This window comes from Phycodurus eques, chromosome 12 (genome assembly GCF_024500275.1).
Source record: "Phycodurus eques isolate BA_2022a chromosome 12, UOR_Pequ_1.1, whole genome shotgun sequence".
NCBI classification, from domain to species: domain Eukaryota; kingdom Metazoa; phylum Chordata; class Actinopteri; order Syngnathiformes; family Syngnathidae; genus Phycodurus; species Phycodurus eques.
The window spans coordinates 16,546,298-16,572,367 of record NC_084536.1 but is presented as its reverse complement, the minus strand read 5'-3'; the positions used below and the strand labels follow the sequence as shown (position 1 = coordinate 16,572,367).

At 38.9% G+C, this 26,070-nt stretch overlaps 1 protein-coding gene across 4 annotated transcripts; it reads right to left on the bottom strand.

The window, feature by feature from the left end:
• Window positions 1–351: 351 nt before the first annotated feature.
• rapgef4a (Rap guanine nucleotide exchange factor 4a) lies at window positions 352–24,951 on the bottom strand. 4 transcript variants are annotated; one of them, XM_061691787.1, is made up of 29 exons: window positions 20,547–20,744; window positions 20,339–20,464; window positions 14,804–14,870; window positions 13,113–13,177; window positions 12,387–12,437; window positions 12,180–12,286; window positions 11,018–11,139; window positions 10,738–10,921; window positions 10,279–10,363; window positions 9,432–9,492; window positions 9,238–9,314; window positions 9,015–9,161; window positions 8,545–8,660; window positions 7,152–7,237; window positions 6,157–6,235; window positions 5,914–6,064; window positions 5,209–5,297; window positions 5,045–5,075; window positions 4,882–4,960; window positions 4,018–4,164; window positions 3,817–3,914; window positions 3,605–3,730; window positions 3,032–3,210; window positions 2,867–2,957; window positions 2,726–2,776; window positions 1,692–1,779; window positions 1,556–1,620; window positions 1,426–1,480; window positions 352–846 (listed from the first exon to the last, which is right to left on the bottom strand). In XM_061691787.1, the coding sequence occupies exons 3-29, from the start codon at window positions 14,853–14,855 to the stop codon at window positions 719–721; spliced, it is 2,610 nt and encodes an 869-aa protein (XP_061547771.1). In that variant the 5' UTR covers window positions 14,856–14,870; window positions 20,339–20,464; window positions 20,547–20,744; the 3' UTR covers window positions 352–718. The 4 variants fall into 4 exon arrangements, with proteins under 4 accessions (XP_061547771.1, XP_061547769.1, XP_061547770.1 ...); XM_061691785.1 differs by lacking the exons at window positions 20,339–20,464; window positions 20,547–20,744 and adding an exon at window positions 24,734–24,951; XM_061691786.1 differs by lacking the exon at window positions 20,339–20,464.
• Window positions 24,952–26,070: the final 1,119 nt, after the last annotated feature.

The window sequence follows — 26,070 nt, the reverse complement described above, 5'->3', positions numbered from 1 at the left end:
TATGCCATGATAGAGAGATAGATAGAGAGATAGATAGATAGATAGATAGATAGATAGATAGATAGATAGATAGATAGATAGATAGATAGATAGAGCCTCTGTAGTAATGACATCTGCACAATCTGATTGGTCAGAGAAAGTCAAGTACTTCAAAGGTGTTAAGAATGACAAAAGTAATATGACTAAGACTGAAATGTGTTGTTCAGTATATTAATGGGGGGGGGGGGGGGGAATACAGAAATATTTAGATACAGATATTTAGATCATGTGATTGAGATGGTTTTTCCATTAATGTTAAAGAAGTAGGCGGCTTCCAGAAAAAAACGAGTCAAACAAATTCCTCTGCATGCTAATGACAAAAATATTTATGTATAATTTACAGCACAAAACAATCTCACAAATATTTATAAATAATGTTTGATACAAAAAGATCATATCAAGACTACTGAGACATTTAACACGTCATATACTGTTTATACCTGAAATATGACATAACAATATAAGGTCCCAGAGAAATGTTTACCTGCTTTCCTGAATTCATCGTTTCTATGAACAATTTTACCTGTTGCTGTGGTGCAAAGTTACAGCAATAAAAACCTCAATTTTTGGAAACAGCACCACATTAACTGTAATCATGTCCTCCAAGTTATTGTCTGTGTTGGAGTTAAAGCAGTACGAGTAGTGATGCTGCACGTTAGGCGGCTTTTACTCATTGGTATCAAGATCTGCGAGGTTCTAGCTCATGAGAGAGCTGGGTCAGCGTTCTTTGGTTGTCGATCACACTCAAGTGACGCACATAGTGCCAAACATCAGGATGTTTCTTCTTAACCAGTGGTGACACTGGACCTGTAGGGAAAACAGTGAAAAGAATGAAACGTGGCAATAAAAAAAGAAAAGTAAATGTTCTTGTCCACTGATATACACATTGCAGAAATAATACGGTACATCTACACAAGCTAATAAGAAATTTTTGTGCTCAGGTCAAAGCCATGTATAATAATATACAGTGGTTGCTTGAGATGAGTTTAATTTGTCCCATGACCACCCTCATACCTCAAAACAACTGAAATTAATGGAAAGAAAAGCAATTAATCCGTTCCAGCCTCCCACCAAAAATATTTTTTGTAATGTGTTTTTAATCATCAAAATAGCACTCTATAATATTGTACTTCCTCTTGTATAAACATACAGTCATGGCATAATTAAATAAACAAAACACTTGGCCGCTGTCTATTTGAACTTTGTTTATTTGAACGACTTTGAGATTACGTATATACAGTAGATTGAAGCATGGCCAGTGAGACACAGGACATTATGCTTGTCCACAATCATGGATTTGTCATTATTTTTGTAAAGGTAATAATTCTGATACAGCTCTAATGCAGGATTCTTATTAAATTGTACAAATTTAGCTGTATGACTTACTGAACGTCTGGCTCCTACAATATCTCACGATCTTCACTGTATTTGCTATCATCCGCTAGGTGAAGAAATGTACAAATTAATAACTATAATCAACAAAAATTACATTGAAAATAATCAGCTAAAACCTTACCATTTTCTCAAAATTGACCAAATTTTCAATAAACGTCTTGTTGCCCTCTTGAGTGAATGTCATATCTAGAGGAAGAGGAAAAAGCAGAGTTCGAGTCCAAACAAGTTGAACTGCTGTGACAACAACACGTGCTGACCTTTGATCAGCAGCGGCATGAAAGGGATGATGGGAGGTGCTAGTTTGGCAACCATCAGTCGGTACACTCGATGGTTCCTGGATGGGTCCTGTCCAAAGAGTCGCTGTGTTAAAACGGATCCATAACAACATCTGCACAATCTATATAATGCATATTAACATACAAACTAAACACTGTTAAACAGCGTTATCAATATTCATATCTCTCAGATTTCACTTATTGTTCAGATGTGACTTTAGAAAGTGACTATGATTTGAACATTTATGCGTAATTTCTTTTAATGTATGTCAATGTCTTAAGCAGGCAGGCCATGTCTTTCATCATCGGAGGTTACTTTCCAAAAACTTAAAACTTCTTCATAGCACAATCACTTGCAGTTTTCTATTCTTAGGAGCCATACTAATTTACAGCAAATAAATAAATAAATAAATAAATAAATAAATAAGCAGATGACAACACTGTGTGAAAGAAAGCATAAGTGAGCATTTCGGGTGGATGTCAGGAACCCAAGCAGTATTTGTATACTGATTTGTTAGTGAAACAAGGTTCCACTAAGAGGGTCCACCTTAATTGCGCCAATTGTTTCAATTCACTGGATAGGTGGAGGGTCTGAAGTATGTTTGAGTCGTAACTCAAGTCATTGCTTGCAAGTCAAGGCAAAAAATAAATAAAATCAGCCGACGGCACCAAGCAACGTTGGGGCAGCTCATACATAAATCGAGGTGCAACATTGTACTGTATTATAATTCATCATTACTGTCTATCACTATCAAAAACATACTTCCTGCTTTTTACTAATTAGAAAACAAATACTCTATTTAACACATACCAACATACAACATCTTAAACTTCTTCTTTTTTTCTTATTTGGACGACAATTAGATTTCTAAAATTCTATTCTATTGTATTTTGTTTTTATTTTCTTGGTTGTTTCTATATTACTAATGCAAGTGTACATGTCTGACTATTACTGCTGTGACAATTACATTTCCCCTTAGCTAGCTAGAGGAAATGACTGGACTCCCTCACTTTACCATCAGGTTTTCAAATTCTCCATATAACTTCTTGAATTTGCTGGGAAGTTTCTGGGAACACAGAAGGGAGATTGTGGTCACTGCGTCATTAGGATATGAGCGATGACACGAAAAGAGTGAGACAAGCCGACAAGTACCAACCTCCCAGGTCTGATTCAGTCTGCTCACCGCTGGATTACTCAGCCCCATGACAATAGCGAAGAAAGCATTCAAGTTCCTGTGCTCCTTGCAGCTTTTGGCACACAAGAAAAAAAGGTAAACAAACACAATTCAATAAGTGAGAGACCTGGAAGTGAATGTTCTTACTGGGATGCGATCTTTATGAATTTTTTGAGAAGCTGCACCCTCTTGCTGAGCTGGGGGCACAGGCAGACCTCTGTGATCACCCAAAACTGAATTTCATTGAACCTCTTCAGGAACAGGTCCAGGTTCACAGTGCTTTTCTTGACATTTTCCCTCCCAAAGATGTGGTAGATCAGTTCAAGCTGTCATGACACAAAAGACAAGTACAAATGACTTTCTTGCTATAAAACAGGGCTTTGGCCTGTCTTATAGATGCTCGTCCACTTCAGTGTAGTTCCTTGGCATCAAGATGCCACAAAATGATACCAAAGTACTACCTTTCTGCTAGACAAGGCTTTGGCACCATCTTGTAGCATTTTAGGGTATTTCAGAAAGAGCACCAAAACAGATAATCTGTGATTTTATTTCTGTGAGTAATGGAGCATAGGTTAAAAATCAGCAAATAGGTGAATTGCCATGTAGGCAGTGGAACACATTCATCAATTCATTAGCTTCCCCAGCAAAAGCTAAAGGGATTCATTCAGTTCTTTACACAGATTTAAGAGAAGTGTTAAATAATTTTCTCTCTCAACAAACCTCATGAACACAGTTGAAAAGCTCCCAGTCATATAGTGTCAAATGGTAAGCAACACCCTTGGTGCTCATCCACTCAAAACTCGCCAATGAGCCTGCAGATGGACCCTCCTGCTCAGGTACGGGGGTCTAAATTTAAAAATTAAAAGAATCTTTTCAGTGTGATGTCAAAATCGAATAACAACAAAACAGAGCGGAATCATTTGAAAACACACCAAAGAATCCAGCTGATCCTTATAGCAGGCAAAGAGACGTCCATTGACGGTGAGAGTGGAGAACACGGACACATCAGTGGGTTTGAACACGACTTTATCTGCTCAAAAAAACACAACACATTAGAAACAGTGACATGTTTTTTTAATGTGTACATATACACACACACACATACATTATATGTATATGCTGAATATTCTCACCTCCTGCTGAGTTGAGACCGACAAGTAGAAGATCTTCTACTGAGCCCATCTTGTCAGCCACAGCATCCAGGACCTCTCTGACCGAGGCAGAAACTGGAGCGCGGATTGTGATGTAGGTGTGGTCATAACAAAAGACTTTGAAAAGAACTGAGGACAAAAGAGTAAACACAGTCAAGGGCAGAAGCAAATTGCATTTTGATTTCTTATTAAATCAATGCAGCCATTTGCGATTGAGATGCATAAGATTTTATATTACATTCTCACTATTGTAAATTAAATCAGAGAATGGAGTGTGTACTTATAAGATACGCTACATACGTGTACTATTGTTAAAGACATTCAGAATGTGCAAATACTGTTTATATATGTCTAAATTTTGCAAAACAAGATGAAGCACAGTACAGTACACTACAGTCGCATTGTTCCATGTATGCTCCATCGTTCCTCCTGTGGTCCCACTATTATGAATATTTTAAGACTAGCGGCAATCGGAATAGCCAAAGCTAGCGAGGTTAACCGCTACTCTCAGGCAGATGTATGAAGACTGTCGCCTTGTTGGCCGGACAGTTTGCTGCTCGTCAGAGCATTATAGTCCGGCGATGGCAGCAGATGGGCGAGTCGAAACTCCTCAGACGAGATGCCAAAAATACGCGATTGGCCATTTAGGTTCGTCGACTTCAATCTTTAAATATCGATGTGAAGTAGTAAATTCGACTCGTCGACTAATTATTTCAATCCCTATACTACATTTGTGACTTCAGAGACTGTCTGATATTTCTCCTATTTTATTCATTTAAAATGACTAGTGGATCCATGGACCAGACCTTGCACTGTGAACAGAATCATGCCTGTGTGGAGACTCACTTTCATCGTTGCTCTTAACAGGCAGACACTTTTGCAGTTTGTCATCTCCCCTATTGAACTGCTCCAGTAGGACTTTGTGCTGTGAATGTTAAACAAATTAAAGCAAAATAGAGCATATCAGTAAAGTATGATCAGAATCAGAATAAAGACTTTGGAGATGTACCTTTCTGTGTGAGGTTCTGGCATCATCTGTGCTGAAATGTGTGTGTGGGGGGGGGGGAGAAGGTGTAAGAAATCAACGGAATCCAAATTTGCTTTGATTAGACACTTTTGATAAAGTCCTACAACCATAAAATGAAAGGTATGTTTTATGATGATAAAACATACTTGTACTTTACAATTTTTTCCAGCTCTGGTAGTTGCTCACTGAGTGGTGGAAGTGCTTTAGAGTCATTAGATACAGCCACAAGAAAGTCCTGCAAAAGACAAACATCAATGCATATGACGACAAAAAGTGAACAGTGATCAAGCAAAAGTGAATAAAAGCAGTCCACTGCAATAATTGTATAGTTAAAAAAAAGAAAGGTAAATTGATTTGTGGGACCTATTTGATAATAAACAAATATAAATGTAAAAAAAAAAACATAAATCAAATGCAGAGCCTCAGCCAATGTCATCTCACAGTTTATTTATTTATGTTTACTCTTGAAGGCATACAATTGTTTTATATATGGTGTCTTTCACTAATTCTATACATAAATTCTGAATGCATTAAGTTAACCCAACACAAAAATGTAACTTTTCTGTCAACAATATTCAAAGCATAGGTCATGGACAGAAAAGCCACATCCCATTTATAAAAGGGTGTGCACACTTGTTCGACCATATTATACTTATTTTTAGTTCCTTCTTGAAAAGATACGAAAAATTCAATTGAGTTGGACAGGGTATAGGTCACATTAATAGTGGAAAAGGTTTTGAAATGATTTTTTCTTCGGTTTTATATTTGAACAGGGGTGTGTAGACCTTTTAACCACTGTATTCCGGCATATTAAAATGAAATAGCATTGCTTAGATGGACCCTTAGCTGACCTCCAGGAAGACCACAGAGATATCTTCCTCTTGCAGATGATCTCCATGCAAGGCGGTCCACTGTATGACCAGGCGGATCACACGGCGCTTATTGTTGAGTGTATAGTCCAGCTTCTCCTGTTCAGAGCCCTGTGAGGCCTGGGCATGGTAGGTGGGCGGCGGTCAAGGATAAGCTCAGCAGAGAAGTTGGGGATCTAGAAGATGATCTATCTTAAACACACTCCAGGAGTGCGGAAAGGATATTGAGCCATCAAGACTGGACAAAGTTGAATGTTGGGCATGAAAACACAGTGCATGAGCACAAAATCATCTAAGGCTGCATCTGTCGTAAATAAATATGAAAAAAAGAGCAGATCAAATACAGGTTTAAGAGAAATAATGACGTGTGGCCAATAACAAATTCCTACAAACAAGCCAAAATGATACATGCAGTAAGAAAAAAACATACTTTACCGACATAATGAGGGTTGATTTTGACCTATGGGCAGTGACCCACCAGCTTGAGCAGGTGGGACTGAAGTTAGCATTCTAGACCCACCTTTTTTTCACATATTCCTACTTGCTTTGCTTTCTGTCAACTTCCACGGTGAGCAAGTGCACCCTTTTTCCTTTTTGCATGTGAAACAGCCTTACTTAACTTTAAAATATATATATTTTTTTAATGTTGGTTTTCGGCCTTGCCGCTTACATGCAGTGATTTCTGCAGTCTCTCAACCTTTTGACGATATTATGGACCGTAGATGATGAAATCCCTAAATTCCTTGTAATTGTACGTTGAGGAACATTGTCCTTAAACTGTATGATTATTTTCTCACGCACTTGTTCACAAAGAGGTGAACCTCGCCCCATCTTTGCTTGTGAATGAGTGAGCAATTCAGGGAAACTCCTTTTATACCCAATCATGGCACCCACCTGTTCCCAATTAGTCTGTTCACCTGTGGGATGTTCCAAACAGGTGTTTGATGAGCATTCCTCAACTTTCTCAGTCTTTTTTCCCACCTGTCCCAGCTTTTTTAGAACGTTTTGTAGCCATAAAATTCTATGTTAATGATGATTTGCTAAAAGCAATAAAGTTTATCAGTTTGAACATTAAATATTTTGTCTTTGTAGTGTATTCAATTAAATATAGGTTGAACATGACTTGCAAATCATTGCTTCTGTTTTTATTTATGTTTAACACAACATCCCAACTTCATTGGCATTGGGGTTGTACTAACACACCATTGGACAGACTTTACCTGACTCTGAAAATTGAGAATCCATTCGCATCATCTCAAGTAGGTGCTCCAATATTTTCTCTGGAGTCCCCGACATTACCTTGTACCTGGAGCAACACATGAAAAAGGTAATCAAACAGCAGCTTTAAATGCATAATAGATTTTATGCTATTGGCTTTGCCACTGATTTGTTTTACTTTGAACAAGCATCTGCTTCAGCCAGGTGACAATCACACACATCTTGAACTGTTGGAGATGAAATAGTGCTTGGGGTAAGTGGCACAAGACGTTCAGCTGATGTAGAAGACAACACCAACAGCTTCGGTTATGGTCATTAATCGATCATAACAACATAAGAGGGGTTTGCCTGTGCTGGGTTATGTCCTCTACACTCTTGAATTTGTGGAGAGGAGTTGATTAAAGGGTGACCCTGAGCAAGTCACTTGAACGCTTCATTTTGGCATCGCGCACAGAATTACTCTGGGCTTTGAGTATTGTGCTATTTTGCTTTTATCTTCACACACTACAAAAAAATAATAATAATAAATAAAAAAAAAAACACGCTCCAAATAGTTTAATGACCACAGTGATGATGACTGATTGCTCTGTGTCTGACAAATACCTAGTTTGCACACTTTTATTAGAAGCAGGGCATGCAAGGTTTCAGATTCCAATGGTTTCAGTTCATGTCACAAATAGAGGATTGTCAAAACAAGACCCTATTAATTTTCATTGGTCTGATATGAAAAGGTCGAGTGAGCTGAGGTCAAGTCGGTACACATTCGTTGTCACATTTGGTCACAATCTTGAACTAAAAATCTTCAAACTGTTGTGTCATAGTAAGAACGTAATCATATCCAGTCTTTAGTGTGACAGCAGGTTATATTTGGGAAACACATATATTTTTAATAAGCTTTATCTGTTTCCCAATCTGGATGTATTGGATTTGTAATGGTTTGTCTGCTCCTACAAGTTTCTTTGTATGCAGAACACTGGCAACCAGCTCAAAACTGCTTTTAATCTGGAAGTTCTGTTGTGTTGCATTTCAGAGAATTACTGTATATCATGTATCATGTAAAGCACCATTCTAGAATAGAATAGAATAGAATAGAATGTCTTTGTTGCCATGTATGTTGCAGATACAACAAAATTGGGGTCCAATTCCAAGTTTCTATTATCAAGCTTTAAAATAGAATCGAAAAATAAATAATCACTATAAAAACTATACTACAAACAGACTAAATCATGCAGTGCAAATAGTATGGCGCAGTGGAATTATTTTATACATTCAAGTAGCGGATGAGTCAGGGATATTTTAAATGTAAAAAAGTAGCAGCAATATGGAATAGTTAGAGTACCCTGAAATGCTCTCCTTATATTGACAAATAATAATGAGTAAAAGGTTCATATTTACTTGTAATGCGAGGCTGCGGCTCCATGGCTGGAGGATCGACTACTACTGAGACTCTTCTCTAAAACCAGGACGTCCTGACCGTGCTCCTTAAGGCGCACCGTGTTGGCCTCCACGTCCTGCGAAGAAAAAGCACAAGTTATGCACTTGTATAAATACATTAGTTTGTATTACTGCACTATGTACTTGTACAGTATTCTTAACTGAAAAAAAAGTTGTTACGCTGGGAATCAAACATTCAGATATTGACACTACTGCTCGCTACTAATGGCGTGTAGTTAGGTACTGCATAAAATACATACAAATAAAATACATAAAATAGTTTGTACTCTTATAATCCTGAGTAAAGGGAAATCACTGTTGACAAAAGGTCAATTTACATGAACAATGTTTTTGCCAACAGAGGGCACTAATGCTTATCAGTACAAGGGAGTGCGGGAGGAGCTAGTGGAGTGTGTCCAAAAGAAACAAACTCTCAAAATCCTGTTGAAGTCCTCCTTGTCCACTCTCAGGAAGTGACAGTTGTCCTCTTTCAGGACAATGGAGGCAGCACGGGGGGCATCATTGACAAGAGCTAGCTTCCCAAAGTCATCTCCTTCATGCAGTGTGCAGACAACACCCTGCAGGGCAAGATAAAGCCATCAGTCAGCCAACAGCAACAACAGAACAGCACTGATGATTTTCTCCAAAACTGACTTTTCCATAGATGACCACGTTCACTGAGCCCTTTAAGATAATGTACCATGATGTACCCTCTTCACCTTGGCTAAACACTGAGAGATTGATGGAGGTGGGGGGGGGGGGAGAAAGGAATTTCAGGAATTATTTATCTAGGTCAGCTATTTAGAACTAGTAGTGAACAGTACCATTCATTCTATCATATTACTTACACACTGTTCCTGCTTTGGCATGAGACTCAAATATGAGCACCCCCATCAGTTCTCTCTTGACCTGTATGGGTAGGAGAAATATGAATATTTACTTAGTATTTACTTGGTGGCATGGATATAGCACTGTGAAAAAAGTGAGTGACATTCTTTAAAATTTTAGTTTTTGCACAATCCTGCAACTGAAAAATTAAGTTTCATTTCGCAACTGTCAAATTAAGTTTCATTTTGTTTTTATTCTTTATTGTTTATTTTTGAATTATACTTATTCTTTGAGTTCTACAATTCTTTGAGTTCTATATATACAAAAAAATATATATATAAATTCTTTTTTTAACTCCAAATATTCTTGAATAAGTGGGGATGAACTGCCAATAAGCACTGGCTCCCCACCAAAAAAGAAAAACAAAATAAAATAAAATTTGAAAAAAAAAAAAAAAAAAAACATTTAGCAAATTGAAAGAAAATATGCAACTAGCTGAATCCGTGGGTGCCAAACCACAAGTATGAGGGGGTCCTCTGTATACTGTCTGTAACATTTCTTTTTTTTTTTTTTTTTTACATTTGCAGTTGTATAAAACTGCTCTACATCACACTGAGCAGTAATTGTAATAATTAGTTTTTGGGTCTTCTGATTTTGATTTTTATTGATTTATTTATTTTACTGCACGTGAAAACAGCCACAATTGAACTGAAGCATGATTATCTTTGTAAAGTCAGGATTAGCGGTACAGTTCTCGTATTGGACCTCATTACATTGAGTAGTTGTTTCTAATGCTGCTGCTGCGGTAATTCATTTTATTGCACAATGAAAAGTAGAGTGTTAATACTGGAGAAGAAGTCTACTCACAGTGGTGGAAAGGTGCGCTAAAGCCTTGATGTGGAGCAGTTCCTCATAAATTATTTCTAAATCATCTTCTGTTCTCTCAGATGGACTGTGAATAGAGAATATGTCACAAGATTATCCATCCATCCATCCATCCATTCTCTATACCGCTTGTCCATTTCGGGGTCACGGGGCGCTGGAGTCTATCTCATCTTACTTGGGGCGAAAAGCAGACTACCCCCTGAACTTGTCGCCAGTCAGTCGCAGGGCACATACAGAGACAGACAACCATTCAGACTCACATTCACACGGTCACTGAGTGGGAACTGAACCCACGCTGCCTGCACCAAAGTCAGGCGAATGTACCACTTCACCAACAGTGACTCACAGGATAATAATAATAATAATTAATAATAATAATAATTATTATTATTATTATTACGTCACACAGATGAACTCAAATGAATTTCCTGGGAGCCTAACCGTTTTCTGAGAATCATCCTCATGTAGGCATCGGGCCCCATCTGCGAGAGGAGCAGCAAAGTGTCCTGCAGATCCTCTTGCCTCTCCAACCTCTCCTCCTCGCCGGGTAAAGAGGGCTCCTCCACTTCGTCGTCCAGGAAGCGGTAGAAAAAGTACTTGTCCTGGAAGTTCGGCTCTTGGTCCACTGGGTCACATTTAATGAAAATACAATGATGAGACACTTAATATACTGTGCTAAGAGGACGACGCGGTTCGATTCGGGCATCACACAGAGTCTCACCATGGCAGAGAACACCTTCCTCCAGAAGCACCTGCCACATGGCCACAGCTTGAAGGCGAGAGTGCACAAAGGAACTGTGCTGCATCTGCCAGTCGACCATCTCCGTTCCCACGCAACATTGCCTGGTAAAACACACCAAGGCTATGTGAGACCTTGCAAGGAACTGTAATAACCTAACTACAAACCACCATGTCAAGTGCAGCGTCTCCCCACGATATCACAGTTCATCGGTCGTACCCTGGCTATATAAATTTTTCGCAAGTCACCGTTTTTACAGTCATTTTATTGTATAGAGTGGTACATTGATGTATGAGTTTTAATTCACTCACCAAGTTCGTGACTCAAAACAGTCATCTCAAATCATCTTTTCCCATTGAAATGAATGGAAATGCCATTCCCAGCATCCCCCCCCCACAAAAAATCCAACAAAAATGAAGGAAAATAGTACTCTATAATATTGTACTTCATACAAATATACAGTCATAACAATTAAAGATAATGTAAAAAAAAAAAAACAGTTTTTGCAACATTTTTTGCTTAAATTCAATGGACAAAGCGCTGTTCCTTCTGACGTGCGCAACTTGGCCACCAGGGGGTAGTAATACAGACAGACACACACAAAGAACAGTAACACAACTGATTCAGTAATATTTGTCATTTTTCGGAAAGTAAAACGAGTATATGCATTTGGGTTTTGAAATATCTGTCTACGTGTGTTGCTCCACCGTTTGCGTTCAAATAACTGTTACTTATTATAACGCTGCAGCACAGACACTATTCGTTAGCCTTTCAATCAAGTTTTGCATTGTTTCTAAGCATCAAGCGAAACGGACTTTACTAACGCTAAGCTATGAGGTTGTTTTAAATACACAAAGTGTAATTCTCTTTGTTTTATGTTCAGCGTGACAGTAATCTTCAACTGGGAGTGATATTAAACAGCTTGAAGCCTCTTTTTCACTTTCTTATTCACTGTCTGTTTGTTATGAAATGAGTTGAGTTTACTGCCACCATTCAGCCCTCGTCTCGCAGATTTTTGGCCGCAAGTAAAGGACCGCAGCAGAGATTCAAACCAAGAACCTCAGAGAGTTGTGAGGGCAGAAGTGCTAACTACTAGAAACACAGATACTGTCAGGTTCATGCTCAAATAATGTGTTCAATTCACCTGTATGTTTTCAGATGATATTTTCTATCTCGGATCATATGAGGCGCTCTGGAGAGGATGGCGTTCCGGAGAATCTTCCCTGCGTGCAAGACCTTTTCAGACGGCACCTGAACTCAAAAGTGTAAAATCATAGTTTGAAACAAGTCCAGTACCGTATGTTTCATTCAGTAGTCATGGATCACCCCATCAGGTGGTTTGGTTTCGTACCTGGGAGATGCGTATACTATGGGCATTCGCTGGGCTGTCAATTAATGACTTCTGCAAAATACAGTTAAGCAAATTAACAACTGTCACTAAAATATGTCGATTATAATACGGCTCGCTGTATTACCCGTGTTTCTCCACAATGAGGATGCCGTTTTTTTGTAAATTTTTCATCAGGCATGTGTTTTGCCTCTGGGCTTTGATATTTCATGTCCATTCTGCATGCTTCAGTGAGCACTGATACCTATGCATTAATGTGCAAGGATGGTCATTGCTTATTCATATGCAATTTTGTAACCAGAGAAGCTTGTGGTTCCTCGTTTATTCGACTTTACTTCGTTTATAAGTTTATAAACTGAAGTAACTCTAAGACTATATGTGACAGCTAAATATTTCAGTTTCCTCTTTCTCAATAATCATGTCGCCATAGTAGTCTAGAACTATTTTATTTGCAAGACTATCAATCAGCTGGAGCGTAATGCTATGTCAGGCAGCCAGGAAAGGAGAACAACAGAAAGGTGGGACAGGATGCAGGACTTGACAGCAATCATGTTTATATTTAAACCAACTTTAAACAAACACCACAGTCTAGGCACATTTCTATTTCTGGTGGAGATGTTTGTAACTGTAAAGGATGTTGTTTTGTCAGGTGATGAGTTATGAAAGCCGAGCAGATAAGCACTACCTTCTAACTATGCTCCGTAGCAAAAGAGAGAAAGGAGAAATTACCTTATTTTGATGTTCGTAGGGAGACACAAACAAGTTGTTACTTAGGTTCTCTTTCTCCGCCATTCCTGTATGGAAGAGCAATAGATACGTTTAGAAAATGGAGGTAGAATATACATATATCAATCATGAAATAACATCCCAATTTGAGGCTTGACTTTATGAAGTATTTTGATGTTAATTCAAATGTTCAACAGGGTGCATTTTGATATTCCAACACAAACAACAAAATATTTTAGTGTTAAATTAACAAAACGTGAACATATGGAGCCAATAATAAACGAAGTCAAGTCATTTTATTGTTCTCGGGTCAGCATTCGCAAATTCACCTATTCATTGATCTTTTTTTAACTTATCGTGCGTTATTGGTTTAATAGCTGATGGATTTTGGTGGCATCTTGATGCCAAGGAATTATGTCAACGTGAATCTATCCATCCATTTTCTGAGCCGCTTATCGTCACAAGGGTCGCGGGAGCGCTGGAGCCTATCCCAGCTATCGAGGGATTTAATTTAGACGAAAGTAGTGCTTTGCCACCATCTTGTGGCATCTATACCTGTAGGCAATTCCAAACCTTTTGTGGAGCTTCACTCGCATTTTCGCTGCTTGAGCCAACAAAATTACTGCTAAGAATATATTATTAGACAGAATATGAGCAAAGGCTTGAGTATTACTGAATGTGTGACTCAAGTCAATTGATCAATGATGGCATCCTCAAAGTTGTGTAAAAGTTCAGCGACTGTGCTTCTAGATGAAAACATATTTAATTTACACACATACAAGAAAAATTGTACAGAACTTGAAGTGCAGGAGCGAGCAGCAGCCTCCAACTGCGTGACTCTTGTAGGATTTCTTAATGTATTCATGCATAGTGCATACTGTGAAGTACTCTACTGTGCAGCGTAGAAAGTGGGGTTCCTACAGGGACACGCAACGTGACATAATATTAACGTATACTAAATTACAACATTTTAATATTAGCCTAATAACTTTGGTTCTTCATGAAGTCAAAGACAACATGTTGCAAATATTTGCTCTTTTTATGGGTCATGGAAAAGAAAACACTTTCTTCCAAATATCGGATGCAAAGGTTATCCAAAATAAAAACACAAATCAACATGTGCCTGTATTTTTATTTTTTTCTGTCTTTCTATTCTATTGTAACAGTGTTAGCTGGCTTTAAAATAAACAACGCATTTAGAAACTAAATCTAACTCATGAACAAAGTATTTCCACATTGAGAGCTTAATATTGCAAGAAAACTAAAAATGCAAAATGTGCCTGGGGAAATAACAGCTATTCATTACTTTTATTGAACATGACCACAAAGCAACTACAAGAGCTTTGTTTGAGCAAAGCTCAGTCAATATTAAGTTAACTTACACCAGGAAAGCTTTAAGAAAAGAATCAACTTTTATCAGAATGCCAGTAGCCGACTGTAGATAGAGGAGATCTGGCAGACAGGTGGTCTGGTTATGCACAGTTTTTTATTGTTATTGCGTGTGCGAAATATCACAATGCTGTCATAGTTAAAGGCCAATTCCTGTTTTGGAGATCTTCGAGATATTAAAAAATTTATTTCAACGTTTCAAGGAGATCAGATGAACTAAACCTCAGCGTGAGGTTCAACAAATACCGTGACAAAGTGATGAATAAAGTGATGAGAAGAGAGACAACAACAATGCCGTTACTCACTGTCAGCACCAGCCTCCGTCACACCATAGGGGGGAACGAGGACTCCGGCCATGCACTGATGATACTTCTATAAAAATAAATACATCAAAACAGCAAAACTAAGCAGTCAAACAGTTGATTCAATCATGACAAAAATGGACTGTCTCACTTGAAATTGTGGCCGCTCAAGGTCACAGCTGTGTAATATCTTGGTAGAAGCAACTTTTTTTCTTTAAAGTACTATACAATAATTTAAGACAAATATCACGTTTTATGCTTTTCTTTCTCTACTAATTGTATAGCATAATAGTCCTCATAGTACCGCATTTGTTCCATTTACGGGTATGACCGTTTTAGCAATCTGGCCTTCATCATCTTAATTTCCAGTTCCTCTTTCAAAAGTACAAATACATTAAAACGTTTGTGTGCATGATGTTGATGATAGAAAAAACTATTCATTAGAAAGACATTTTTACAACATCAGATGTGATCTAAAATTGCACAATCCAACCAGTCATTGTTGTGAATGTTATTGGCTACTAAATCTTAAATACACTTTCACTGGTATTGACGGCTTTAGAAGTCAAATATCCATGTTAACTGGGAAGGCTGGCAATGAATGACTTTTAATGTGTGCTGGGACAACCGCATTCAAACTCATGCTAATGTGTGTCAAAAAAATGATTGCAAAATAAAAGTCCCATGACTTATCTAAAACATAAAATACCTGCCCATTTTTGGAGAAGACCAAAAGCAAGAAAAAAAAAGAAAACCCACAAAAGCAATGTTGTCACCCCCAAAAAAAATAAAAAAATAAAAAAATCATAGGTAGATAGTGTGTGTTGCCCTTTAGACCAGAATTTTTCCAAACTTTATTGATCCAAGGCACATATTTTATATTAGAAAACTCTCACACCACAACACACAACACCACAAATTTAAGCTAATTATCTATCTTATGTCACCTAATTAAAGAGCATTTAATTGTTCTGTCTGTTACTGCATGTTGCTGGAATAGACAGATGAAATAAAAATCTACATTAATTGTAGTGTATGAATCATGAATCATAATTTTCCTTTTTTTTTTTTGTCCTGTTCGGCTGTTAGGTCAAGCCGAACGGAAAATCTGTATCCCTTTTATGCCGGAACAGTTTTACTGTGTCAAAGTGGAGTTTTTAAGCTTCCGCTGTGGTATTATAATTGAGGTTTATTGAGAATCAGACTTGATCAGTCGAACAGAAAAACGTTTTTAGAAGGGAGAGAGAGACAAAGACAAAAGACAAAGCACTAATTGTAAACAGGATGAGAGAAGTAAATCATTACATTATTGACAACAATGAAACATTAAATATGAGTGTTGCATGGGGCCGTAGTGCTACACCCTGTGAGGGAAGGACAGGACAAGGACAGGAAAAGAAGCATGTAGGACAAGGGTCGTGAACCCGGCTGTACAACTGAATTGTGGTGGCATTAATTATGTGAATTATAAAAGTCTACAGGATGAGAGTATAAGTCAGGGGATACACAAGCGATTTAATGCACAAAGACTGACAGAAGTGTCCTGTAATTGCTCCGGCCGCACCGTGGCGGCTGAAGACCCCACCCAATCAATCGAGAGGCGGGATCAGGCCCAGGGGTCCACCCGAGAGCGGGACACGTCCCACACCGAGGGACCCAGGGCGGCCCGCTGGCCCCACCGAGGCGCCCCGACAACCGGCCACCCAGTGGGGGCCGCAGGGACCCAATGCCACCCCCCCCCAGCCAACCCCTCTAACCCACCCACCGCCCCACACGCACTGCAACCCCACCTCCCCTCCACCCCCAGGAGAGCCAGACGCCCCACCCCAACCCGCAAGGCCTGCGATGCAGCATAATTTTCAGATGTGAACTTGGATTATTTCCCACTGCACCTCTGATGATCTCTCATGGCACACGTCGCCACCACCGGCCATGCCCATTAACGTCTGCGATCACGCCGTGCCTCCCAACAAGAGAAAAGGCTTTAAAACGTAACACCCAATGACTGTGGTTATGTCATCTTACCAAACTCTATTTCAAAGGTCAACGAGTCAAAAGTGTATCAATAATAAGATGAAAAGACAGTAAGACGACTCGACAATGTAATAGAAAAGAATTAATCTGCACGCAAAGTGACTGTAGCTTCACGGCTCACAGGCTTCCTTCAGCTAAAAAGTATTATGGCAATCGATTTTTAACAAAACAGGCCTATTCAAATGTATCCAACCTATTTTCATTCATTTTTGTTAATTTCAAGGCGACGTAATACCCCCGGCGGAGTCAAGAAGAGGTGGATTTATAGGACACTTCTCAGAATTCCCAGTTGAATTGTCTGAGAAAGTTGAGCTGAGCTACTTTCGACACTTTAGGTTGTGTAATAATTTGTACATGGGGACTGACCATTAATATCAATTTGTGAAGAAATATAAAATTGACCATATTATATTTAGACATAGGATGTTTCCACCCAGCAGCGACAATATTACAAAGTATATACGTTGTAACATTTCCAACCCTAAACATCAATTCAATGTTAATCCTTAACGTCCACCTATCTCCTGAGAAAGGTCCACTATGGAAACTCACTTTCAAGTCCTCCTTTCATCTTGTTACGCAATCGTTAGATTAGGCCTCTCAGTGAGCGCGTAGCCCTTTAATGGTATTCGCGATGCGGAGAGTCATCAGAGCATGACGGTACAAATGCACTGAGTCTTACACATCATTGTTCCCTGCAGTCATCACAGATGTTATGCAATGAGCATCGTGTTGAACCCGTGCACGACCTCAGTGAGTCCAACAACAGTTAATGAGCCATAAAAATGAGCTGCAAATGAAAATTTCAACTTAAGAGTCAGTATTCTGCCTGAGATACAAACAACATGACTAATTCAGCTTAAAATTAACCAGAATGAATTATGAAGTAATTGTTAAACTTGGTTTAGTGATTAAATTGATGTAAAAGGCAGGCAAAGAAATAAGATTTTACATCATTTAAAATGATTGAATGCCTCTCATTGATTGGACAAGCCATAAATCACGTGTTGTGGCTGCATACATACATCAGTCCATCCATTTTCTGTACCGCTTATCCTCGCTAAGGGTTGCGGGCATGCCTATCCCAGCTATCATTGGGCGAGAGGCAGGGTACACCCTGAACTGTTCGCCAGCCGATCGCAGGGCACATATAAACAAACAATCATTCACACCTATGGGCAATTTAGAGTCTTCAATCAACCTACCACGCATGTTTTTGGGATGTGGGAGGAAACCGGAGTGCCCGGAGAAAACCCACGCAGCCACAGGGAGAACATGCAAACTCCACACAGGCGGGGCCGGGGATTGAACCCCCGGTCCTCAGAACTGTGAGGTAGATGTGCTAACCAGTCGTCCACCGTGCCGCCAAAGCTGCATACAGTATTAATAAAAAAGTATTAATAATAATTAATAATTATAATATACAAATTAAGCATTTCATTCAACCTATAAGGTTGAAGGCATTGGATGATAAACTAAATATCTGCTGTTAAAGGTTCCATATGCAATCACAGTATATATTTAATTATTAAAATGTAATCAATAATTGCACATAGAACGGAAATGAAGACGGCACAGTCACTTCGACAAGCCAGTTTGTCTTTGCTGACAATTAAGGGATTTAAGATTAGGGAGGTGCACTAAAACTGAACAACGCATGAACAAATGAACTCAACCCACTGATCCAATACAGCCGCCCTCCCTGAGAGTTCAAATCTTTCCACCTTGGGGGTTTGTTAGTTTGAAGGAGGATTACAGCCATTTGTCAGTTGCGCAAAAAGCACTCATCTCCCATTCTTAATAATAACATCTGCGTCATCCAGTGCATTAACATCCATGAAGACCTACTTTGACAGCATCCAGGTCAACTGAAGGGTGCCATTCTCTGATATCTGTACATTAATGTTGCATAGTTACTCTTTTGAATGTGCCAAGTGTAATTAATTCAGAAATTCATTGAAAGCAGCTATTATTCCGTGCATAAAGTAGGTTCTGTTTATGTTGTAGTTTGTTTGCAGGAGTCAATTTGAAAAAGTAATTACCAGATCATTAGTGAGGAAGAACCAATCAATTTTTTTTTTTTTTTTTTATTTTTTTTTTTACATTTCTTTATTATCTCATTATTTGTAATTAAAGAAAATCAGGCATGTGTAGTACTTTGGGACCTAGTTGGAGCCAAGTTAAGATTATGTGGCCTGGACTCAACTGAGGAACATTTTAGATTCATTTGACATTTGCTTTACTGAGAATTAATGTGCACCAGTCAATCATCTTAAAATTATAGTCACATTTGTCTTATAATTGAGATTCCCACTCTACCAGTCATAATCCTCCCTGCTTTCCCCACTGCTTGGCAATTACCAAGGCAATAGCTAGCTAGCACAGCGAAACACAATGCGGAGCCACTTCTTTAAATCACTAGCATGAGTCCATAGGCTGATATGCACCTGCCCCTGAGACTGGTCATAGCACCGAGCCCTGACCGAGTATACCAGACAGACCAGCAATATAAAGAATACAGAAGACCAGAGACTATGCTTAAATCATATTGCTGTGAAATGTGCCAAAATGAAAGACAAAATGATCCTTCCAGAAAATGTGCGTTTATGAAGATATAGAGAACTGCCTGTCATGTTTTCTTGATTTATTTATGACAATGCACACCATAAAACACCCCTGTATTGTGCAGCCAATTAGCTTGCCAATATGTCACCTGCCACTTGACGACATTACTGATTGACAGAAAGTCGCCGTTTGTCTGCAGTAATAAAAAGAAAACTTACCCGCTTTATGGCACAAACAAATTACTGGCATGTCACAACACACAGCATAGCTTTCCATTACAATTATGATTAAATACATGACACTCGTATCGGCAGCTTTGATTGATACTGTCTGAGAGATGTTGACTTAACAATGTTGTTTTTTTTTTTGTTTTTTTTTATATATGGTGTGTACTGCATCATACTGAAAGTGTTTCTAACAGAGTATGTTGGTTTATCACACAAAACAGCATTTATTCATACAAATATGATATATGTAAACACGGTTTTCTGGTGGTGTATGTTCATATTTTTACAGTTATTTACAGGGTTTTTTTTAGACAATGTGTTTTCGAAATAGAAAAATAGATACAAATACAGTATATTGTGCCTAGGCATCCATACCACACTTCAATCTCTTCTGAGAAAAACATATTTTGAACATATTCACCAAAATAAAGTCAGCTGTTTACTTGTTTTTTTGCTCAAACACAATGACTTGACTGTAATCTATGAACAGTGTCTAAATCAATTTTACCCCAATAAGTCCCTTAAGTAAAACTTGGAATGTCCAACTGATGCAGATACATACTTTACGCTGCAAAGTCAATGCATTGTTCTGTTTATTTAAGGCTGCCCCAATGTCTTCATGTTTGAACACATTGTTGCAGTGTGAGCACCACCGTGCATGGCTGCACTATTAGATTTGGAATAATCTACCAGGGCGGACGGCATAACTCACATAGTGCAAATTTGTCCCATCCACAGGCTCAGATTGAAGAACTGAATACTGTGAATGGAACCCCCAGTTTCCCGCTTTGCTAAAATGCTCAACATAGACACTGAGGCAATGTCATGCCATGGGAATCTAGAAACAAAAGATTCACACACGTATAAATATAATTTTTTACACTTTAAAAAGTCTTGAGTAATTAAAAAAAGTTGCTCACCTGCCTGTACCTATCTTTGTGCTGTTATTGACTGGAAAGTCCTACACGCCCTCTTAATCCAAGACACAGTAGTTATGGATTATAGGTGACATCCAACATGGTCCAACAGGATCAGGCACCTCTGTTGCTCAGAGAGCAAAGTGAGCTCGCTCTGTCATTCTCAGAGAACAGCCGAGTAGACTCCTTCTGAGCAGCGGTTGCTAGGTGATGACTTAACACATTCTCCCCATCCCTCTCCCTATCTCTCGCTCTCTCTCTCTCTCTCTCCCTCGCTTGCTCTCTTCTCCCTCACCTTGGTTAAAATATGATTCAAAATAGAACGGATCCTTGTTTTTCCAAGGATGTTTGAGAATTGGCATTGCACATTATGTTGTCATGGACATGATGTGTTCAAATTCCTTCTACATAGGTCAGCCGTAGGTCATTACATTATTAAATTATTATCATTTTCATTTTTACCTGCGTCTGTATGTGTCTGAGTGAATGAGTGGGAAGGGGAGATTGATTTGAACTATGTAAAGCACTTTGAGTTGCATGTCATTGTATGAAAAGTGCTTTATGAATAAAGTGATTTTATTTGATTCAACATCAGTAAAGGTCTTGCAAACTGCTAACTGCTGTTAAGAAATTCCATCCAAAAAGGTGCTGACCAGGAACAAAAACCTACCAATATGACCGTGGATGACAGCTACCGCAACCCTCTAGGGGAACTAAGGACGAATTGCTGTGTATACAGCACATTTTCGCTCAACACTTGCAATTTTTTGTTTTGGAACCTATCGGCCATTATTCACTGTAAAACTGTTTTTTTACAGTGGTGTCTTGAGATACACGTTTAATTAGTTCCGTGACCACGCTCGTATCTCAAAACACGTGTACCTCATATCATCTTTCCCTACTAAAAACAAGGGAAATACAATTGTTTTCCAGCCAAGAAAAATCACATCCAACAGTATTATACTAAAGACACAGTAATAACAGTTGGTCGCCATTTAACCTACAAACACAGACAATGTGAGTACGAAACATGACTCTAACTAATGTATTGTCCTCCCATCTTTTTCTTCTTCTGTTTGTCTTATTGGTGGTTGGTATTTGCGAAACTGATATTGTCCTTGCACTGCAAGGAAATCAGTGTGAATTGATGGTGGCCGGATTTGCTGCCGCAATCTAACAGTGAGGGTCTAGAGCGCACTAGCATATCAAATTTTGCTCATATCTCAAGACAAAAAGAAAGAAAGAAAGAAAGAAAGAAAGAATCGGCCAAGTGATGGGTCACATCTCAGTCAAATTGTAAGTCAAGACAGACGTATCTCTAAGTACCACTGTACTGATTTGGTGCCATCTGGTGTCATCTTGGTGCCAAGAAACTATGTTAAGTGAGTTGACGGGCTTCATATAGTGCTTTGGTGCCATCTTGTGGCATCTTAGTGCCAAGGAACTATGTTGGAGTTTCATGTGGTGCTTTGCCACCGTCCAATAGTATCTATAGGCAAATGGGAACCTTTTAAGGGGGTTCCAATTCTGTTTTTTTGGGGGGGGGGTTTCAAAAGCAAGACTCCCTACTTGCCAGTGCAGCCCCAGCATCAGTAAAACTACAAGACAGACAATCACTTTTCATTTTGGATTTGATCCTGATTTTGATGGATCAAGGCTTCGATTGAACAGGCACAATTTTAAGTCAAGGCTGCTTTAGAATGGTGAACATCAGCATGGCAAAGATTGTGTACTGGTTCAACTCAGCACACAGCCCAAATTCTCAAAATGCAAGCCTCAATTTATTTATTCTTTTCATGTGGCAGACTTTCAGACAACTCTAAAAGTGTTTGTCTTGTTGTGGGTGTGGTACAAATGATCTTTTTCTGATCTATTTGTATTATTTGAAGGTAATGATGGTCATTTCCTTAGTTTTGGTCGTTTGATGATGTAACAACTCAGTGCGTAGAGATAAGGAAATAATGCAGATATAATCTTCACGTTCTTTCCGCATCCACTCCGAGGGACTGTGGCCTGGGATGTGACAAACTTCTTACACCCCTAAACCCACCAGCCACTCAATCCTTAGATATGAGAGGGCACACTGTGTCCCTGCCATTTCCTGTTCATCAGCTTTCCCTTCTGGCTGCTTATATATGGACCAATGGCAGTGACATATAACACAATATCCTCCACCCACTCTCTCAGTCACGCCCGAAGCATAAACACACGAGCAACGTATACAGCTGTAAGATGTGCTGACACACTGAAATCATGCGTAATGCCGAGTATTCCGTGACATTTAAAGAAAAATATCAAATTTTCCTACGCCCAGCTACGTGCTTCTTTACAAGCCAGGCTTTCCTGTTGTAATCACTTTAGCAGCAAGCAGCAAAGTCGGAAGCAAACTGATGCACGCACTGCTCAGCTTCTATTTGTTCTGTTGGATAAAAGGTCACGTGACCAATCACGCCCAGTCACAGTGGACAAGAGTCGCACTTCTGTCACAAGCCAAAGTGCATAAAAACCTTTGTCACTGCGGTAAAAGCAGTCATCAACGCAACAAATCCAAACATTAAAATTGTTCAGTAGCACTTAACATGCGTCCAATATGCATGAGTCAGGAAAACAAAATAAGCTTTTGCAAATGTGCATTTACAATTGTAACCTGCAAAGCTGTACACAAAAAATGCACAGGTTTGAGTGCAATGCAGTGGTTTCTCTGGCATAGAGTCGACCACAAATATTCTATTTCTGACAATTTAATGAGATCCAATACAAGAGTTCCACAAAACAAACCAGCCTTTACAAAAGGTAATGCTGTCAGAGGGGTATTGTTTATAAAAAAAATAAAAAATAAATAAAAAATCATTATTGTGGTTGCAGTGTGCAGTGTTGTAGAACTGCACTACATTGGAGCGCTATTTCCAAAATGTAACTAATTAAAGTAACCAAAACTTTGGAAACAGCTCACAGCATGATGCAATACAGTGCTACACCACTGCAAACTACACCTACAATAATAAAAATACAGTTAGGTTTGCAATGGGGTGGAAACTTCTGGTACATTTCCATGAGAAGTTACACTAGGGAATATTGGAAATATTCCAAATTGGAAACTTTCCATGGGAATTATGAAAATTAACTATGAATTGAGGGTGATTTAATCGGAGGGTTTCAAGCAATAATATAAACATTTCTTTTTTTTGCATAGTAGAAATCCATGCAAACGAGATAGCGGAGGGCATTACAGTACCTCAATTGCTCAATTTTTTAAAGAATCGTTTGACTCGTGAGGCAGTGTATCTGAAGCTTGATCGTAACTTCAAATTTCAGGCTAGTCCGTCCTAACTAAGCTTTGTTGCATGAACTGAAGACGTATGCTCGGATGAAAGGCGAAACATCTTCTAAGACAACCAGAACAGTTCACTTGCAATCTATTTAATGCCCGAGAACTGATTTTGCGTGTGTATCTAATGCTGTGGCTGGTAATAATTAGAGTGGGACAATGTGAAGCTATACAAGGGATTACACTGCAGTGTGAAAAGTATTACTGATTACTTTTAGTTTATTTTTATCATATCTCTGTTCACCAAAATAATGCCACACTTTAAGGCATCTGTAAATGAAATGGCTATAACTGCCAGCAAACCACCCTAGGGAGTGGGTTGGGAGGGAGTTCTTCATCAGAACTGGTGGGCATCATCTCAAGTTTGATAGCATCAGGCACAAAAAGAACTTCTTAGTTTTTGTGGTGAGACTGGAAAGAGTTAATAAGACCAAGTGCCAGAGAATTATTCAGAAAAACCTCCCCACACTGAGCCAAATGATGATCTGTAAACAAGTAAATTATGCAGAGTTCCAGTTGGTAACGCTTCAGTCGTGTGAAATCTAACAAGACGAAATCAAACTAAAGCTGTAAATGGTTGTCATGGTTTTTGGCCAAGACTCATTGTGGAAGTTAAGGGCAAACAGATAAAAAAAAAAATTAAAAAAGCGAATATTGTTGGCTCAAATGACTTCTGTTTCAAACAAAAATAAGCATGACGTCAAGCCTGGCATACAGAATATTGCTTGCCTAAATTGTAAGCATGGCAACAACTTCTAAATAAAGCAGTTCCTCAATATTTGCCAAGCTTCATCTTAGCATGCTCAGATCTCAGCATGTGAAAACAATGATCAGGTATAAAGTATGTTCATGTGAAACAAACCTTGCTTGGCTGGTGGCAGAGGTGATGTGAAGCCCTTTATTTCCACGCGAGACTCATCAACACATCACATACACAAATACACACAGCCTTTAATTTAACAGCTCCAATGCCCTTCGGTCCCAGAGGAAATGGGCTGTCTCACTCAGGAAACCTACTCAGAACAGAAGAACCAACTAAGAGAATCAACAGACACTTCACACTATTTAAAGTATACACTCACCTATGACATGCTACCCGTTTTGTGAGAGAAGAATTAACTGTCTAGTTTTGGTTGAGAATTATGCACACAAACATCTGACACACAAAAGTGATTTGTTTCTCTAAAAGCTCACTACTTCCACCTAGTGGTCAGAGCCTCAATCTTGAACGTTAACAACAGTAAAAGGGCTGAATTATGGCGTCAACAAACTGCTTTATAAACCACCCACACTTTTGGCTTGAACAAGGATGCTTTGCTCACACTTTCATCATTTCAAATCTACAAAAAAATATATATTGTATCACTTGGAAAACTCAGTGGGTCCAAAAATAAAACATTTGTGGTATATGCTGTGTGTCAACATTAAATAGTAATCCATAGGAACTACAAATGCGAAGTCATTAAGGACCAAAATCTATTCCAATCGATATAATGTGCCCTAAAAAAAGAAAAGTACAGTGTTCCCCCAGTACAGTGGCTATACAAATTCTACACACCCTGTTCAAATCCCACGATTTTTTGAAATAATCATTTCTTTTTTGTTAGGGTCAAAACCTTTTTTAAATTATTTTAAAAAAAAACAGCAACAAGGTTGATTTTTTTTTAGCCATAATTCCAAAAGGTATGTTTGGCGCAAACACAACACTACTCATCACTAAAGAACACCATACCTACAAGAAAGCAACATTATGCTTTGGGGCTGCTATTCTTCAGCTGGAACTGGGACCTTAGACACGGTGAGGGGAGTTACGAACAGTTAAAATGAGCAGTCAGTGTTAGCACACAACTTGCAGGCTTCTGGTAGGAGACACGAAAAATGTCAGGAAAAGTCTACTAGAGGAGCAGGATATGTATGTGTGCGCAGATGTGACTAGTGAGAAAAATATTTACAGTGAGTGTGTGCTAGGTGAGTGATTAAGAGGCATGGCTCCTGCAGGACAACCACAGATGAACACCCCCCACCCCCCCCCACGAGAAGAGGAAGACGCGACAGCAAACTGAGCTTCTCACCTCCCACAGAGACTTGAACTCCATCTGTCCTATACGCAAGAGTTCACTGAACTCCCTTGTGACGATGGTCGCGTGTCGGGGGGTGTCATCCAGGATCGACTCCCCAAATGCTGTGCCAGTCCTTAGT

Coding starts and splice junctions, on each gene's coding strand:
- rapgef4a (XM_061691789.1), bottom strand. CDS start 14,855: ATGGCCGGAGTCCTCGTTCCCCCCTATGGTGTGACGGAGGCTGGTGCT. Junction 12,438..13,112: donor CCTACGAACATCAAAATAAG/GTAATTTCTCCT, acceptor TGTATTTTGCAG/AAGTCATTAATTGACAGCCC. Junction 3,211..3,604: donor TTTTCAACTGTGTTCATGAG/GTTTGTTGAGAG, acceptor GTGTCATGACAG/CTTGAACTGATCTACCACAT.